At 35.2% G+C, this 12,917-nt stretch overlaps 1 protein-coding gene across 1 annotated transcript in view; it reads left to right on the top strand.

Annotated features, from left to right (window-relative positions):
* Window positions 1-718: 718 nt before the first annotated feature.
* COL19A1 (collagen type XIX alpha 1 chain) overlaps window positions 719-12,917 on the top strand; it is a 342,994-nt gene continuing 330,795 nt past the window's right edge. Inside the window, exon 1 of the mRNA XM_032593194.1 lies at window positions 719-833. Within this exon, the coding sequence (XP_032449085.1) occupies window positions 743-833 (91 nt within the window). The 5' untranslated portion in view covers window positions 719-742. The remainder of the gene's footprint in view (window positions 834-12,917) is intronic.

The raw sequence follows: 12,917 nt of genomic DNA on the forward strand, positions 1-12,917 counted from the left end.
GAGTGGTAGTTGCCAAGGATTGGGGAGGGAGAAATGGGGAGTTAATGTTCAATAGTTATAGAGTCTCAGTTTTGCAAGATGAGAAATTATGGATGATAGTGATGATTACACAATAATATGAAGGTACTTAATTCTACCTAAAAGTGATGAAGATTTTAGATTTTATGTTAGGTGTATTTTACCAGGATTTAGAAATATATATATATATATATATATATATATATACATTTATATATATATATATATATACACATATATATACATTTATATATATATATACACATATATATACATTTATATATATATACATATATATACACACACACATATATATGTGTATGCATATATGTGTGTGTGTGTATATATATGTGTATATATATGTCTATATTTCTAAATTGCATACATAAAATCATTTTAAAGTGGTATAGCTTTAAAAAACACATGAAAAGAAGAGAAAATTTAAGTTATAAGAGGCTGTGTGGACATTGATAATTAGGAAGTAATCTGAAAATATTTTTGGAACTTTTTCATACACACTAGGGTGTATATTGATAAATTATGTATAACTACATATATAATCATATATCCAATTATATAATTCTATGTAGTGTAAAAATCTATTGTGTTCTCTTTGGTGATGAGGATTTTCTAGAGATAATGATGAAAGGAATTGTAAGCTCAATTCCAGTATTTTGTTTTGTTGCAGACCTGCAGCCACTTGTTCACATGGTTTCGAGGCACAATGAGGCATGCTGGCTCTTGGAAACTTTGGCTCTGGATGGCAATGCTTCTGCTTCCTGCTTCCACTTCCGTGACGGTCAGGGACAAGTCAGGTATCCAGGCCACCTCTTTTGTCCAGTCACCAAATGTTATTTATAGTCTTCAAGTTATTTTTAAAACTCATCGAAGTAAATTGTTGGGGTTAAGGAGGCCATAGATTAAATCTACAAGTACAAAATAAATTCATTCTTTTTTCCTATTGACCTTTAATTTTGCACATTGAGAATTTCTAAAATCACCTCATTTTCCCATTTTATATTAGTCTAAATAGCCTTTCCTTCCTTTCATTGATATTTACAAATATAAATATATGTGTGTGATTCTCTGCATGTACTTTTCTTCTTTTACCCCTTGTCATAAGTTAGAAGTACATATGTCTATCACTAATTAGGATTAACCAGTCTTAATTAGGGAAAAGTGAAAACTAGGAGATATAAAAGGAAATGTAGTTTAAGCAAGTTTTATAGTATCTCAGATGAAATGTACAAAAGTTGAACAGTTGTTAGAGCACTTAGCACTAAATAGATATTTATTTGCAGTTATTAAATTATCAACTTCACAAATATTTCCAAAGGGCTTGAAGGCAGTTTGAAACATTTACTCTCATCTCTGATTTTTAAAAATAATTACATGCCTAATTTGGAAAACTTTTCTTGAACTTTGAGTATGTATAAACTACTGATTTAGATGTACTTTTAAGTCAAACTAGACACACTAGAGAAGCCATTTGCTAAGCAAAGAGACACTTCAACTCTCCTATGCAAAGGATCACATATAATGTATTCTGACGGTGGTCACATATGATGATGCATTCTGAAACTATGAGTCTTACTGTGCCTACTATTTTGACTATATCTTTAACAAGTATTGCTAAGGGGTATAAACACGCTCTAGTAGAGACTTCTGAGTTTGAAGCACACATAAAAACAGTCTAAGATATAACAAATCTTAATCTCTTAGTGTTATGTAAGTCTTTGTGATTTTTTTAAACATTTTTTAAATTTATTTTTGAGAGACAGAGAGAGAGAGAGAGAGAGAGAGAGACAGACTGACTGAGCAGGGGAGGGACAGAGAGAGAGGAAGACACAGAATTGGGAGCAGGCTCCAGGCTCTGAGCTGTCAGCACAGAGCCTGATGCGGGGCTCAAACTCACAGACTGCGAGATCATTACCTGAGCTGAAGTCGGACGCTTAACTGACTGAGCCACCCAGGCATCCCAGTCTTTGTGATTTTTATATTAATTCATCAGGAGGTGCATTTCCTAATAATCCACATGAAAGTTTGAATATTCTGCCACTGTATCAATGATATCCTGAGGCTGTCATGCTTTTTTGGGGGAAAACACTTTCCTTCCTCAGTGAGAAATAAATCAGAAGTGACTCATGGCAAAAGGAAGTCCATAGGGCAAAGGGCGTTCACTCTGATGATGTTTTGACTCTTAATTTCTTTATGTCCTCTCCTTTTTTTAAAAAATTTATATCCGGGGCGCCTGGGTGGCGCAGTCGGTTAAACGTCCGACTTCAGCCAGGTCACGATCTCGCGCTCTGTGAGTTCGAGCCCCGCGTCGGGCTCTGGGCTGATGGCTCAGAGCCTGGAGCCTGTTTCCGATTCTGTGTCTCCCTCTCTCTCTGCCCCTCCCCCGTTCATGCTCTGTCTCTCTCTGTCCCAAAAATAAATAAACGTTGAAAAAAAAATTAAAAAAAAATAAATTAAAAAAAAAATAAAAAATTTATATCCAAGTTAGTTAGCATATAATTCAATAATGATTTCAGGAGTAGAATCCAGTGACTCATCACCTACATATAACACCCAGTGCTCATCCCAACAAGTGCCCTGCTCAATTCCCCTTGCCCATTTAGCCCATCCCCTCGCTCAAGATCCCTCCAGCAACCCTCAGTTTGTTCTCTGTATTTAAGAGTCTCTTATGTTTTGTCCCTCTGCCTATTTTTATATTATTTTTGCTTCCTTCCCTTATGTTCATTTGTTTTGTATCTTAAATTCCACATATGAGTGAAGTCATATGAAATTTGTCTTTCTGTGACTAATTTTGCTTAACATAGTACACTCTAGTTCTATCCATGTTATTGGTAATGGCAAGATTTCATTCTTTTTGATTGACAAGTAATATTCCATTGTATCTATGTACCACATCTTCTTTTTTTTTTATTTAACTTTATTTTTTATTTTTTAAAATTTACATCCAAATTAGTTAGTATATAATGAAGCAATGATTTCAGTAGATTCCTTAATGGCCCTTACCCATTTAGCCCATCCCCCTACCACAACCCCTCCAACAACCCTCAGTTTGTTCTCCATATTTATGAGTCTCTTTTGTTTTGTCCCCCTCCCTGTTTTTATATTATTTTTGTTTTGCTTCCCTTATGTCCATCTGTTTTGTCTCTTAAAGTCCTCATATGAGTGAAGTCATATGATTTTTGTCTTTCTCTGACTCACTAATTTCACTTAGCATAATACCCTCCAGTTCCATCCATGTAGTTGCAAATGGCAAGATTTCATTCCTTTTGATTGCTGAGTAATACTCCATTGTATACGTATATCACATCTTCTTTATCCATTCATCCATCGATGGACATTTGGGCTCTTTCTATACTTTGGCTATTGTTGATAGTGCTGCTATAAACATGGGGGTGCATGTGTCCCTTCGAAACAGCACACCTGTATCCCTTGGATAAATGCCGAGTAGTGCAATTGCTGGGTCGTAGGGTAGTTCTATTTTTAATTTTTTGAGGAAGCTCCATACTGTTTTTCAGAGTGGCTGCACCAGTTTGCATTCCCACCAGCAGTGCAAAAGGATTCCTCTTTCTCTGCACCCTTGCCAACATCTGCTGTTGCCTGAGTTGTTAATTTTAGTTATTTTGTTTGTTCCCTCCTTTTAAGAAGCATTAGTAGGTAATGCGATTTGCAACTTAAAAGGAGAGGATAAGACTTCTTTGGTTAGAAAGGAAAATGAATCTTTGGTTGAGGTGGACACAGTTTTAGGGACATGCTAGTGCATAATCAATGGTTTTAACAATAATAATGATTTGAAGGATCTACAATAAATCAATTTCCAGTTTTGTTTGACCAAGAATCATCTGGGGTATTGATTCCTAAATCCCACTCTGAGATTGCCATTATGCAAGACAGGCTGGGTGGGATTCAGCAATTAATTTCTTTAACAGACTCCCCACGTGAATCTAATATGATATGTCTAAGGAAAACACTTGTAGAAATACTCACCTTTGGGAGTATTAGCTGACATTTTTGTCTTTTTTTTTTTTTCTTTCTTAGCTGGTTATCTTGCATCTTACCTACCAGGTTTTCTTTTCTTTTCTTTTCTTTTCTTTTATTTTATTTTATTTTATTTATTTTTTGTTATTTTTGCCTTTAGTAACTTTTTTAAGTTAAAAAACCGTGGTAGGAACACAACATGGCATCTACCCTCTTAAGAAATATCTAAGTGTATATATAATTCAGTATTGTTAACTATAGGCACAATGTTGTGCAGCAACATTAGAACTTAACCATTTTACACTACTGAAACTTCCCCATTTCGAATTCTCCTGAATGTTTTGCTTTTGCAACTTTGGTATCGCAATTATTTTCTTTTTAATTTTTTTAACGTTTATTTATTTTTGAGAGAGAGGGAGAGACAGAGACAGAGCACGAGCGGGAGTTGGGGCACAGAGAGAGGGAGACACAAACCGAAGCAGGCTCCAGACTCTGAGCCACCAGCACAAAGCCCAATGCAGGGCTCGAACCCACGAACCACAAGATCATGACCTGAGCCGAAGTCAGACACTTAACCGACTGAGCCACCCAAGTGCCCCATGGTATTGCAATTCTTCAATCAGGTTCTATTTATTGTATGTAGGACTACTAGAATGAATATATTCTGGTCCAATTAACTTTACCAAATTTATCTTTCTGAAAGATTTTCCTAAGGAGTGTGAATTCAGAATTAATCTGAACTCTTAACAAGATTCACATAACATGAAGCACTGAGAGAAAGTAATACAGACAAAAATTAAGTTGATTTTTATCAGGCTGTTTGGTAGAAGGTGCTCCTGAAGCAACACATACTGAACATGCCATGGCAATTGCTTAACTTCAGGTATCATTTGAATTAACTGAAAATGTTTGCACAGCACTGTCATAAGGATTATTGAAGAATATGACACGCTGGGCATGGCCTGACAGGGGGCTCTTGTGTCTTGTGTCTCTGATTCACAGTGCAAGGTTCCCTTTTTAGTTTCCTCATGTGCAGACCTGTGTGTGTGGTCACTAACCATTTACCGGAGGGAAGTGATTACATCTAAAAATAAAATATAACAAATCTGAGGGAGAGGCTAGGGTTTCAACTTTGGAGTCTGTGAAGTTGTCAACAGTCTACTGTTAAACCTAAATATACGAAGGATAAATTGAATCTTTTAATTGCTTTATTTTAACTCTATAGTATATTTAATGATGCTTGGAATATTGTTCCAGTTGGGATAGAATTCAAGAGTAATATGGCAAGATGCAATACAACTTGAATTTTAAAATCTTGAAGCCATTAAGAATTCAGTTATTTCTTATTCTTTTATCAGTTTTACTATTACATTGAGATTATGAGTTAAGGCATATTTATATATTTTCATATTGTAGATAAATAATTTGAATGTGGCGGTTTCAGCTCAGTTGTCAAAAGAGGATCATATTAAAGAGAAGAGAATTGTATTGAAAACATACATTGTGTAGATCTTAAAATTTGCATTAAATTTTCTTAAAACTTTCCACTGTGATAGAACTTTATGTATTATGTTTATGTAATTAAAGGTTCCTCTTTTTCTTCTACTTTCCTAAACCTGGTCTAAGGCCAAATACTGAGTTATCATCAAAAATAATAAAAACAGAAGAACAGAGTAAGGAAATGCAGCAAAAAAAATCCCCCCCAAAACAAAACAAAACAAAACAAAAAATAAACCAGACTTCATAAAAGGAGAGATGATAGAATGCCATTTCTTTTACTTATGGTAAAACATCATGTTAAGTGTCTAGATGGAATTGATTATAAACTTAGGCCCTAGACCGTACACATATACCTTTTAAAGCTAGTTTACTATCAATTATAAGGAAAAACTGTTATTCTGAAATTTGGCTTTTATTAATTGAAACACACTGCACTCTTAAACTCAAGAGTGGAAAGTGTGCTATTGTATGGAGGGTTTTGTGTTTTTAAGAATTCCTCATGTTCAATGTGGTGCCATGTAACTGACAAATATACTGTGTAACTCCTAAATTTTTAAAGTGGAGGAAAGTTTCACAATTATAAATAAATATTATAGGTCCTAACCAGGTATTCTTTGGAGGAACAGCTTTGTTTTAAAAGCAACAACAACAACGACGACAAACCCACAAGATGCTATAAGGATTTTGTGATCTTTTGTGACTTTTCTGTTAAAATAGCTGTGTTCTCACTTTTTTTGTTTTCATGTTTGGTCACTTTTCCATATTATTTTTGTTATAATCTGGTCCAACGATCTTTACCTATTATTTATCAACCAGTGTTTTTCTCCAAACCTGGGACACTCTGTAATCCTTTTCAAAGATATTGTCAAAGTAGGAAATGTACAGGGGTCTGCGGGCAACCCGTAACAATAAAATAAAAAGGACTGCTTCCCCTGCAGTCCAACGGGAAGTCTGTTTTAGTCTTTTTTTAGAAAAAGCATGAAACACCTAAAGGTTCTTCTTTGCTCTATTTATGAAAAGAAAAGAAACCAATTCTGTCTCTTGGGTAAATTGCTACTTTTCACGTTCCCAACTCTAATCTTGAGGCAAATTCTGTGTTATAGGTTTTGTTACTAAAAGTAAAGAAAACAATTTTCTTTAATGCATGTTAGAAAAGAAGAGTGATAAATAGAACATCTATGCAGCTAGACAGATTTTAATTGTGATTTTACAGGTAATAATAGCTCCATAATGTATTGAATGTGTACTTCTGAAGATATGAAGAAATAGGAAAAATAAAGCAAGAAAAATGGATGAGGGAGAGAAATGTTGAGATTTCTCAGAAGGTAGTCCTTTCCCATCTTTTCTTCTCAACTCATTCTGCGTGTAATCTCTTCCATCTTCATGGCTTTAAATATGATTTATATTCTAGTACTCCCAAATTTACTTCACACACTAGACCTCTGTTTTGAATTCCATGCCTGTATTTCTATCTATCAATAACTTAACAATTTGAATTTCTTAATGGCACTTCCAACTTAACATTTCTTTCTTTTAAGTTCATTTATTTATTTTGAGAGAGAGAGAGAGTGTGTGTGTGTGGAGGGGGGAAGTGGGGAAGGGAGAGAGAGAGAGAGAGAGAGAGAGAGAGAGAGAGAGAGAGAGAATGAGAATCCCAACCAGGCTCCATGCTGAGAGCACAGAGTTGGAACTCACGAACTTCAAGATCACGAGCTGAGCCAAAATCAAGAGTTGGATGCTTAACTGACTGAGCCACCCAGGCGCCCCCAACTTAAGCTTTCTAACTCCTTCTCTCTTCCACCACAGATTAATTTATTCATTGACAAATCTTTTCTTCCTCAAGCGGGACTCATTTACAGAAACTAAATTTTTACCCAGACAGCTAAGTAAACCAATTCTCCTTCCTCCCTACATTCAGTCCTTTATCACGTTATGTTGATTCTTGCATCTCAATTACTTCCCCTTTTTTCATCTTCCACTGTCACCTCTTTAATCGATGCTACCATCATACCTGGCCTCACTGAGTATTAGCATGTGAGCAGGGTTGCCGGACAAAATATAGGACACTGTGTTAAATCTGAAGTTTAGATAAATAATGAATTTTTTAAGTGTAAGTTTGTCCCAAACATTGCATGGAATATACTTATACTAAAAATATCTTTGTTATTTATCTGACATTCAAATTTAATGAGCATCCTGTTTGGGTTTCCTTCTGTATTTGGCAATCTTACATGATATGAAGGGAGGAGAGGTTGTTTATTATGTATAGGGTGGGCAGGGAAGGCTGCCCTCATGAAGGGACATTTAAGCAGAGACATGAAAGTTGTGCAAGACTGAGGGATTTGAACACCTGGAAAGAAGCATATACCAAGGTCCCAAGGAAGGGGCATGCTTGGCAGGTGGCAGAAATAACAAGAAAAACTAGGAGACTGTAATCAGGTGTATGAGGAGGAGGAGGTGAAGGCACATTTACTACTGAGAAATCGATCTGTGCTCTGTATGTTACCAAAATCTGATTTCTTCTTCTTTTTTTTTTTTTAACATTTATTCATTGCAAAGAGAGACAGAGTGTGAGCGGGGGAGGGGCAGAGAGGGAGGGAGTCAAGGAATCCGAAGCAGGCTCCAGGCTCTGAGCTGCCAGCACAGACCCTGACGTGGGGTTAAAATCCTCGAACCATGAGATCATGACCTGGGCCGAAGTCGGACACTTAACCGACTGAGCCACCCAGGTGCCCCCTAAAATCTGATTTCTAACTTTGCGAGATCAAAGGCTAGACCTTGGGATCTAGTAAATTCACCAAAGCAATAAATACTGCCCTGTGAGACTTCTTGGGAGATGGTTGACCCTTGCCCTAGAGGACCCTTCCCAGAAATGTGAACAGGTAGGCTTATGAAAGTATATCTTTGAGTAACATGTCTTCCCTAAAGACTTCTATAATTGACAGGTGAATATTGTGATGTCATATTATACCTTAAATACATTGTTATTTAAATACAAATGTGTGGAAACGTGCACTTTAGCAAAGTTAAAATATAACTTATATTTCCACTAGACAAATTATATATTTTCTTTCTTTGCCATCAGTAAGGCAGTATATAAATAGCTTAATATTAAGAATCTTTAACACATTGTAAGAAGTGTAACAGAATGCATTTATATTTATTTTTCATCATGCCTCCAATGTTGACTATTCTTTTTGTCTTCGTAGTGCGTAAGTAATAACCTTGCCTCCTGGCTTTTCCCAAAGGCCAGAGGCCTTTGTGGCCATGGAGAGTGACGAGTCTGTTTGCAGTATGAACATCAGCAACACACACAAATCTTTTAGGTATTAAATCAGCCGAAAAAAAAAAGAAAAATTAAAAGAATGGGTTTTAACCAGCTAGGCTTCTTAGTTGTTTGAGAGGATAAAGAAGTAATTCAACATGCCTTCAGTGAATAGTAAAAAAAAAGTGAGAAAGCGGAACTCAACATGTCTTCAGTGAATACTATATTAAACTAAAGATTTTTGTGTGAATGGGTATAGAAAATAAATACCAGAACAATGATAGGAAATATAGGTTTCAAAAAAACAGGTGAACTAATCTCAAAGAGAATACTTAGCAATATAATGGAAGGTTCAGCCAGCAGGTAGGAACACAGTATAAGGATTTAGAGATTAAGGGAACAAGGGATTTTTTTTAAAGCACCCTTGAAACTGAGAGCCTGAACAAAATGCATTTCTACTAAAGAATGGAGTGTCATAGATACTCTTACTTTGTTTAGAATGTGGTTTTAAGAAGCAGTGTTCAATACAGAGAAAAAGTTGTCTGACTTCTTAGGAAAGAACCTATTTCTTACAGGAAATGGGTTTTATTTCAACTTCGCCATTGAGTCACTAGGTGATCTGGGGCAAAGTTGTCTAACTTTTCATGAATAATTTGTTCTTAGGTCCTCAGGATTCTAATTTTTAGAGAGATAGGAGAGTAAAATATTTTTTTAAAAGTATGTATTTTTTTGGCACATAATCAAGGTAAAATCTAGATAATCTACCCATATCAGACCTAGACGCCCTCCTTTGAATATCCTTCCGATCCCGTGAGCTGCCCAGGTCCTTCAAGCCAGTTCAGGAGGAAGGTGGGTCTGATAATCACTAACAATATCTTAGAATGAATTTGTCAAAAACCTTTGCATTTGTTCTTCAAAAGGTCTGTTGATTAAGGGTCCCCAAGTAGTGCATGTTTCATGGTGAAATTTTAGTAGTAATTACTTTTGGAACATTCCAGAGAGCCTTTGCAGTGACACTGCTGCAATGATTCTTCTCTGTCTACCTGTTGGGATGACATTTGGATCTTATCAGTTGTTCTTTAAGGTATATGCACATTCACTCAAAAAGTGTGCTTTACTTTATTTTAAAATATATGTGTCAATATTTATAGAAAATAATACAGCCAACTTGTGAGAGCCACATCTACTGCTTTGCCATTTGTATGCAACGGATCCCTAAGACTCATGCATTCAGATGATGGCACCTTGAATCTTACCCCCAAATAATTAACATTTAGTTTTCCTTTATTTTGTTCAGGTTTTCACAATAAAACACATGCTCTAAATATATGAAGCTACATTTGATTTTCATAAACTAAAGATTTTAGTGGAGACTTACTTTCATGAATATTGCTGGAAATGTTGAATTCCATTCATTTCAAAGTGACAGGTTTATTACTTTGACATCATCATATGTTCATTAAGTCTTTAGAAGAATTTAAGACAGACATGTATTGTTTCCAAGTTGATGGTAGGCCAACAGACCCCTTAAGATGAAAGTATCATAGTAGAAACTCCCTTTCTGCTGTCGTGAGACTTGTTTTGTCAATCATCTGTTGGGCTTTCCCTACATATGTTGTGGAGAGTTTAAAATTAATCTCATTTATTACAGTCATATAGTCATTCAAATTCATTATAAAAATTTGATTAGAATTTCAGTTTTGTTTTGCAGGAATCATTTTTAGCTTAGTTTCTTACAGACATGCTGTTTTCCTCATGTTGATGAGGTACTACACATAGAAAGCGTCAATCTTAGATGCATAGTGCAGTGAATTTTTTACATACACATTTAGACATCTGTGTCTATTTTTACATACACATTTAGACAAATGTGTAACTGCCCCTCAGACCAAATTATAGAACGTTTCCAGAACCCCAGAAGGCTTTCCTCTATCTTCTTTCAGGTAATATCCCACCAAGGTAACCAGTACTCAGACGTAGATTAGTTAGTGGTACAGTCTTTTGAACTTCATATAGATGAGATTATACAGTCTGTATTCTTTTGGGAATGGTATTCTTTTTACTTAATAATGTATCTGTGAGATGCATTCAAGTTGTTGCATGTGTCAGAAGTTTATTCTTTTTTATTGTATACAATTTTTCATTGTATATACCCCAATTTATTCATTTATTCCCTTGTCAGTGAACATTTGGGTTTCCATTTTTATCTTATTATGAGTAATGCTACAAATGAATATTCTCTTCTAAAAGGGATATTTACACTCATTTTTTTATGCTCATTTTTCTTGGGCCATTGAATTTCTAAGTCATAGAGTTCATGTGTATTTAGCTTTAGCGAACACTGTCAGTTTTCTGAAGTGGTTGCATTGATTTCCACTCTCACAAACCATGTGGGGGAGTTCTTTTGCTCCACATTCTCATCAAAACTTGGTGCTGTCAGTTCTTTAATTTTTGGCCATTTAGTGGGATCTGATCGTGGTCCTACTTTGCATTTCCTAGATTACGAATGATGTCGAGCACATTTTCACATGTAGGTTGGGAACGTGGATCTTCACTTTTGTGAAGTGTTTAGATTTTTTGTGAGTTTTCGAAACAGAGTTTTTAGTCTTTTTTTCTTGATTTATGAGAGTTCTTGTTTATTCTGGTTATGATATGTTATTGGATAGACATATTGCAATAGTCTGTGGCTCCTTTTCACTCTTTTAATGTCCTTTGATAAATATTTTAATTTTAATGAATTCCAATTTATCAATTTTTTGTAATTGGTGCTTTCGGTGTCCCCTTAAGAAATCTTTACTACTCCAAGTTTGTGAAGATCTTATGTCTTTCTGTAGCCCTTTATTGTTTTACATTTCACATTTAGGTCTAATATCATCTGTAATTAATTTCTCTGCATGGTGTGAGGTAAGGATCAAGGTTTAGTGTTTTTCTATATGGAGATCCAGTTGACCCAGAAACATTTATTGGAAAAACAATCCTTTTCCCACTGAATTACAGTGGCACCTTTGTGGTAAATAAGAAGACCACATGTTCTCAGGTCTGTTTTGGACTCTACTCTGTTCCCTTGATCTCTTTATATGTGTCCCAATACCACATTATAGAAATTTCTGGTATCTGATAGTGTAATTGTCTGGCTTGTTCTTGAATTTTGTCTTAACTATTCTAGTTTTCTTGCTGTTCCATATAAATTCGAGAATCAGCTTGTCAGTTTCTTGCACACACACACATACGCTCACCCACACAACCCTTTGGTATTATACTGATTCTAGAGATAAAACTGACAATTGACATCTCAGAAATATTGAGTCTTCCAGTGTAAATAGTTGGTTTAACCTTTCAGTTATTTAGGCCTTAAATCTCCCTCAGCAATGTTCTCTAGTTTTCAGTACAGAGATCTTGAGGAGATGCTTGGTTTTTATAAAAATGACTATGAATTCAGATTTAAAAATTTGGCAAAGTTTACAAAATATCCAATTTTACTATTTATCCAGATCTGCAATCATGTTAATATTTCTGAAATAGGAATTTCCAAAGTAGCTAAGTAATCTCTGAGATTATTCAGTACTACAATTTCACGTGTTTGTATTGCAGCTTTTAAATCTGATTAAGTGACAGCACTATTTAGAATCTGATTCATTCTTTTAGTTAAATATATTTAGATGATGCTCTGTCACCACCCCTGAAGTTCACGATACATTTGTTAAATGAAGGGCTGAGGAGCTGAGTAGTTGAACTGAGATTCAGTACTTTCCACTTTCCAGAGAGCAAGCAAGCAATTTAGTTTTAAGCAGTTTATCTCCCTCACTGGGTGTTGTATGGAAGCCAATTTGACAAATTGTATTTAAAAAAAAAACACTTTTAGGTCAATAAACTCAACCAGGATTTTAGACTTGGAGAATTAAGAATGTGATTGTGTGATGCCATAATAGTTAATTAATTATTTTTAGAATATCTGTCCAGTTATATAGTTACCTTGGCATATTCTAAAAATTTGCTGCATTTTTCTCACAATTGACGATAACCTTCATAGAATCTAGCCTGAATTAGATTTAAGCATATCCCAGACAACAAAAAGCTAATGCATGCATATATATTACTTTATTAAGGTGTTGTGGTAGTATTGAATGTATGCATTCACTGT

This window comes from Lynx canadensis, chromosome B2, assembly GCF_007474595.2.
Source record: "Lynx canadensis isolate LIC74 chromosome B2, mLynCan4.pri.v2, whole genome shotgun sequence".
Lineage (NCBI taxonomy): Eukaryota > Metazoa > Chordata > Mammalia > Carnivora > Felidae > Lynx > Lynx canadensis.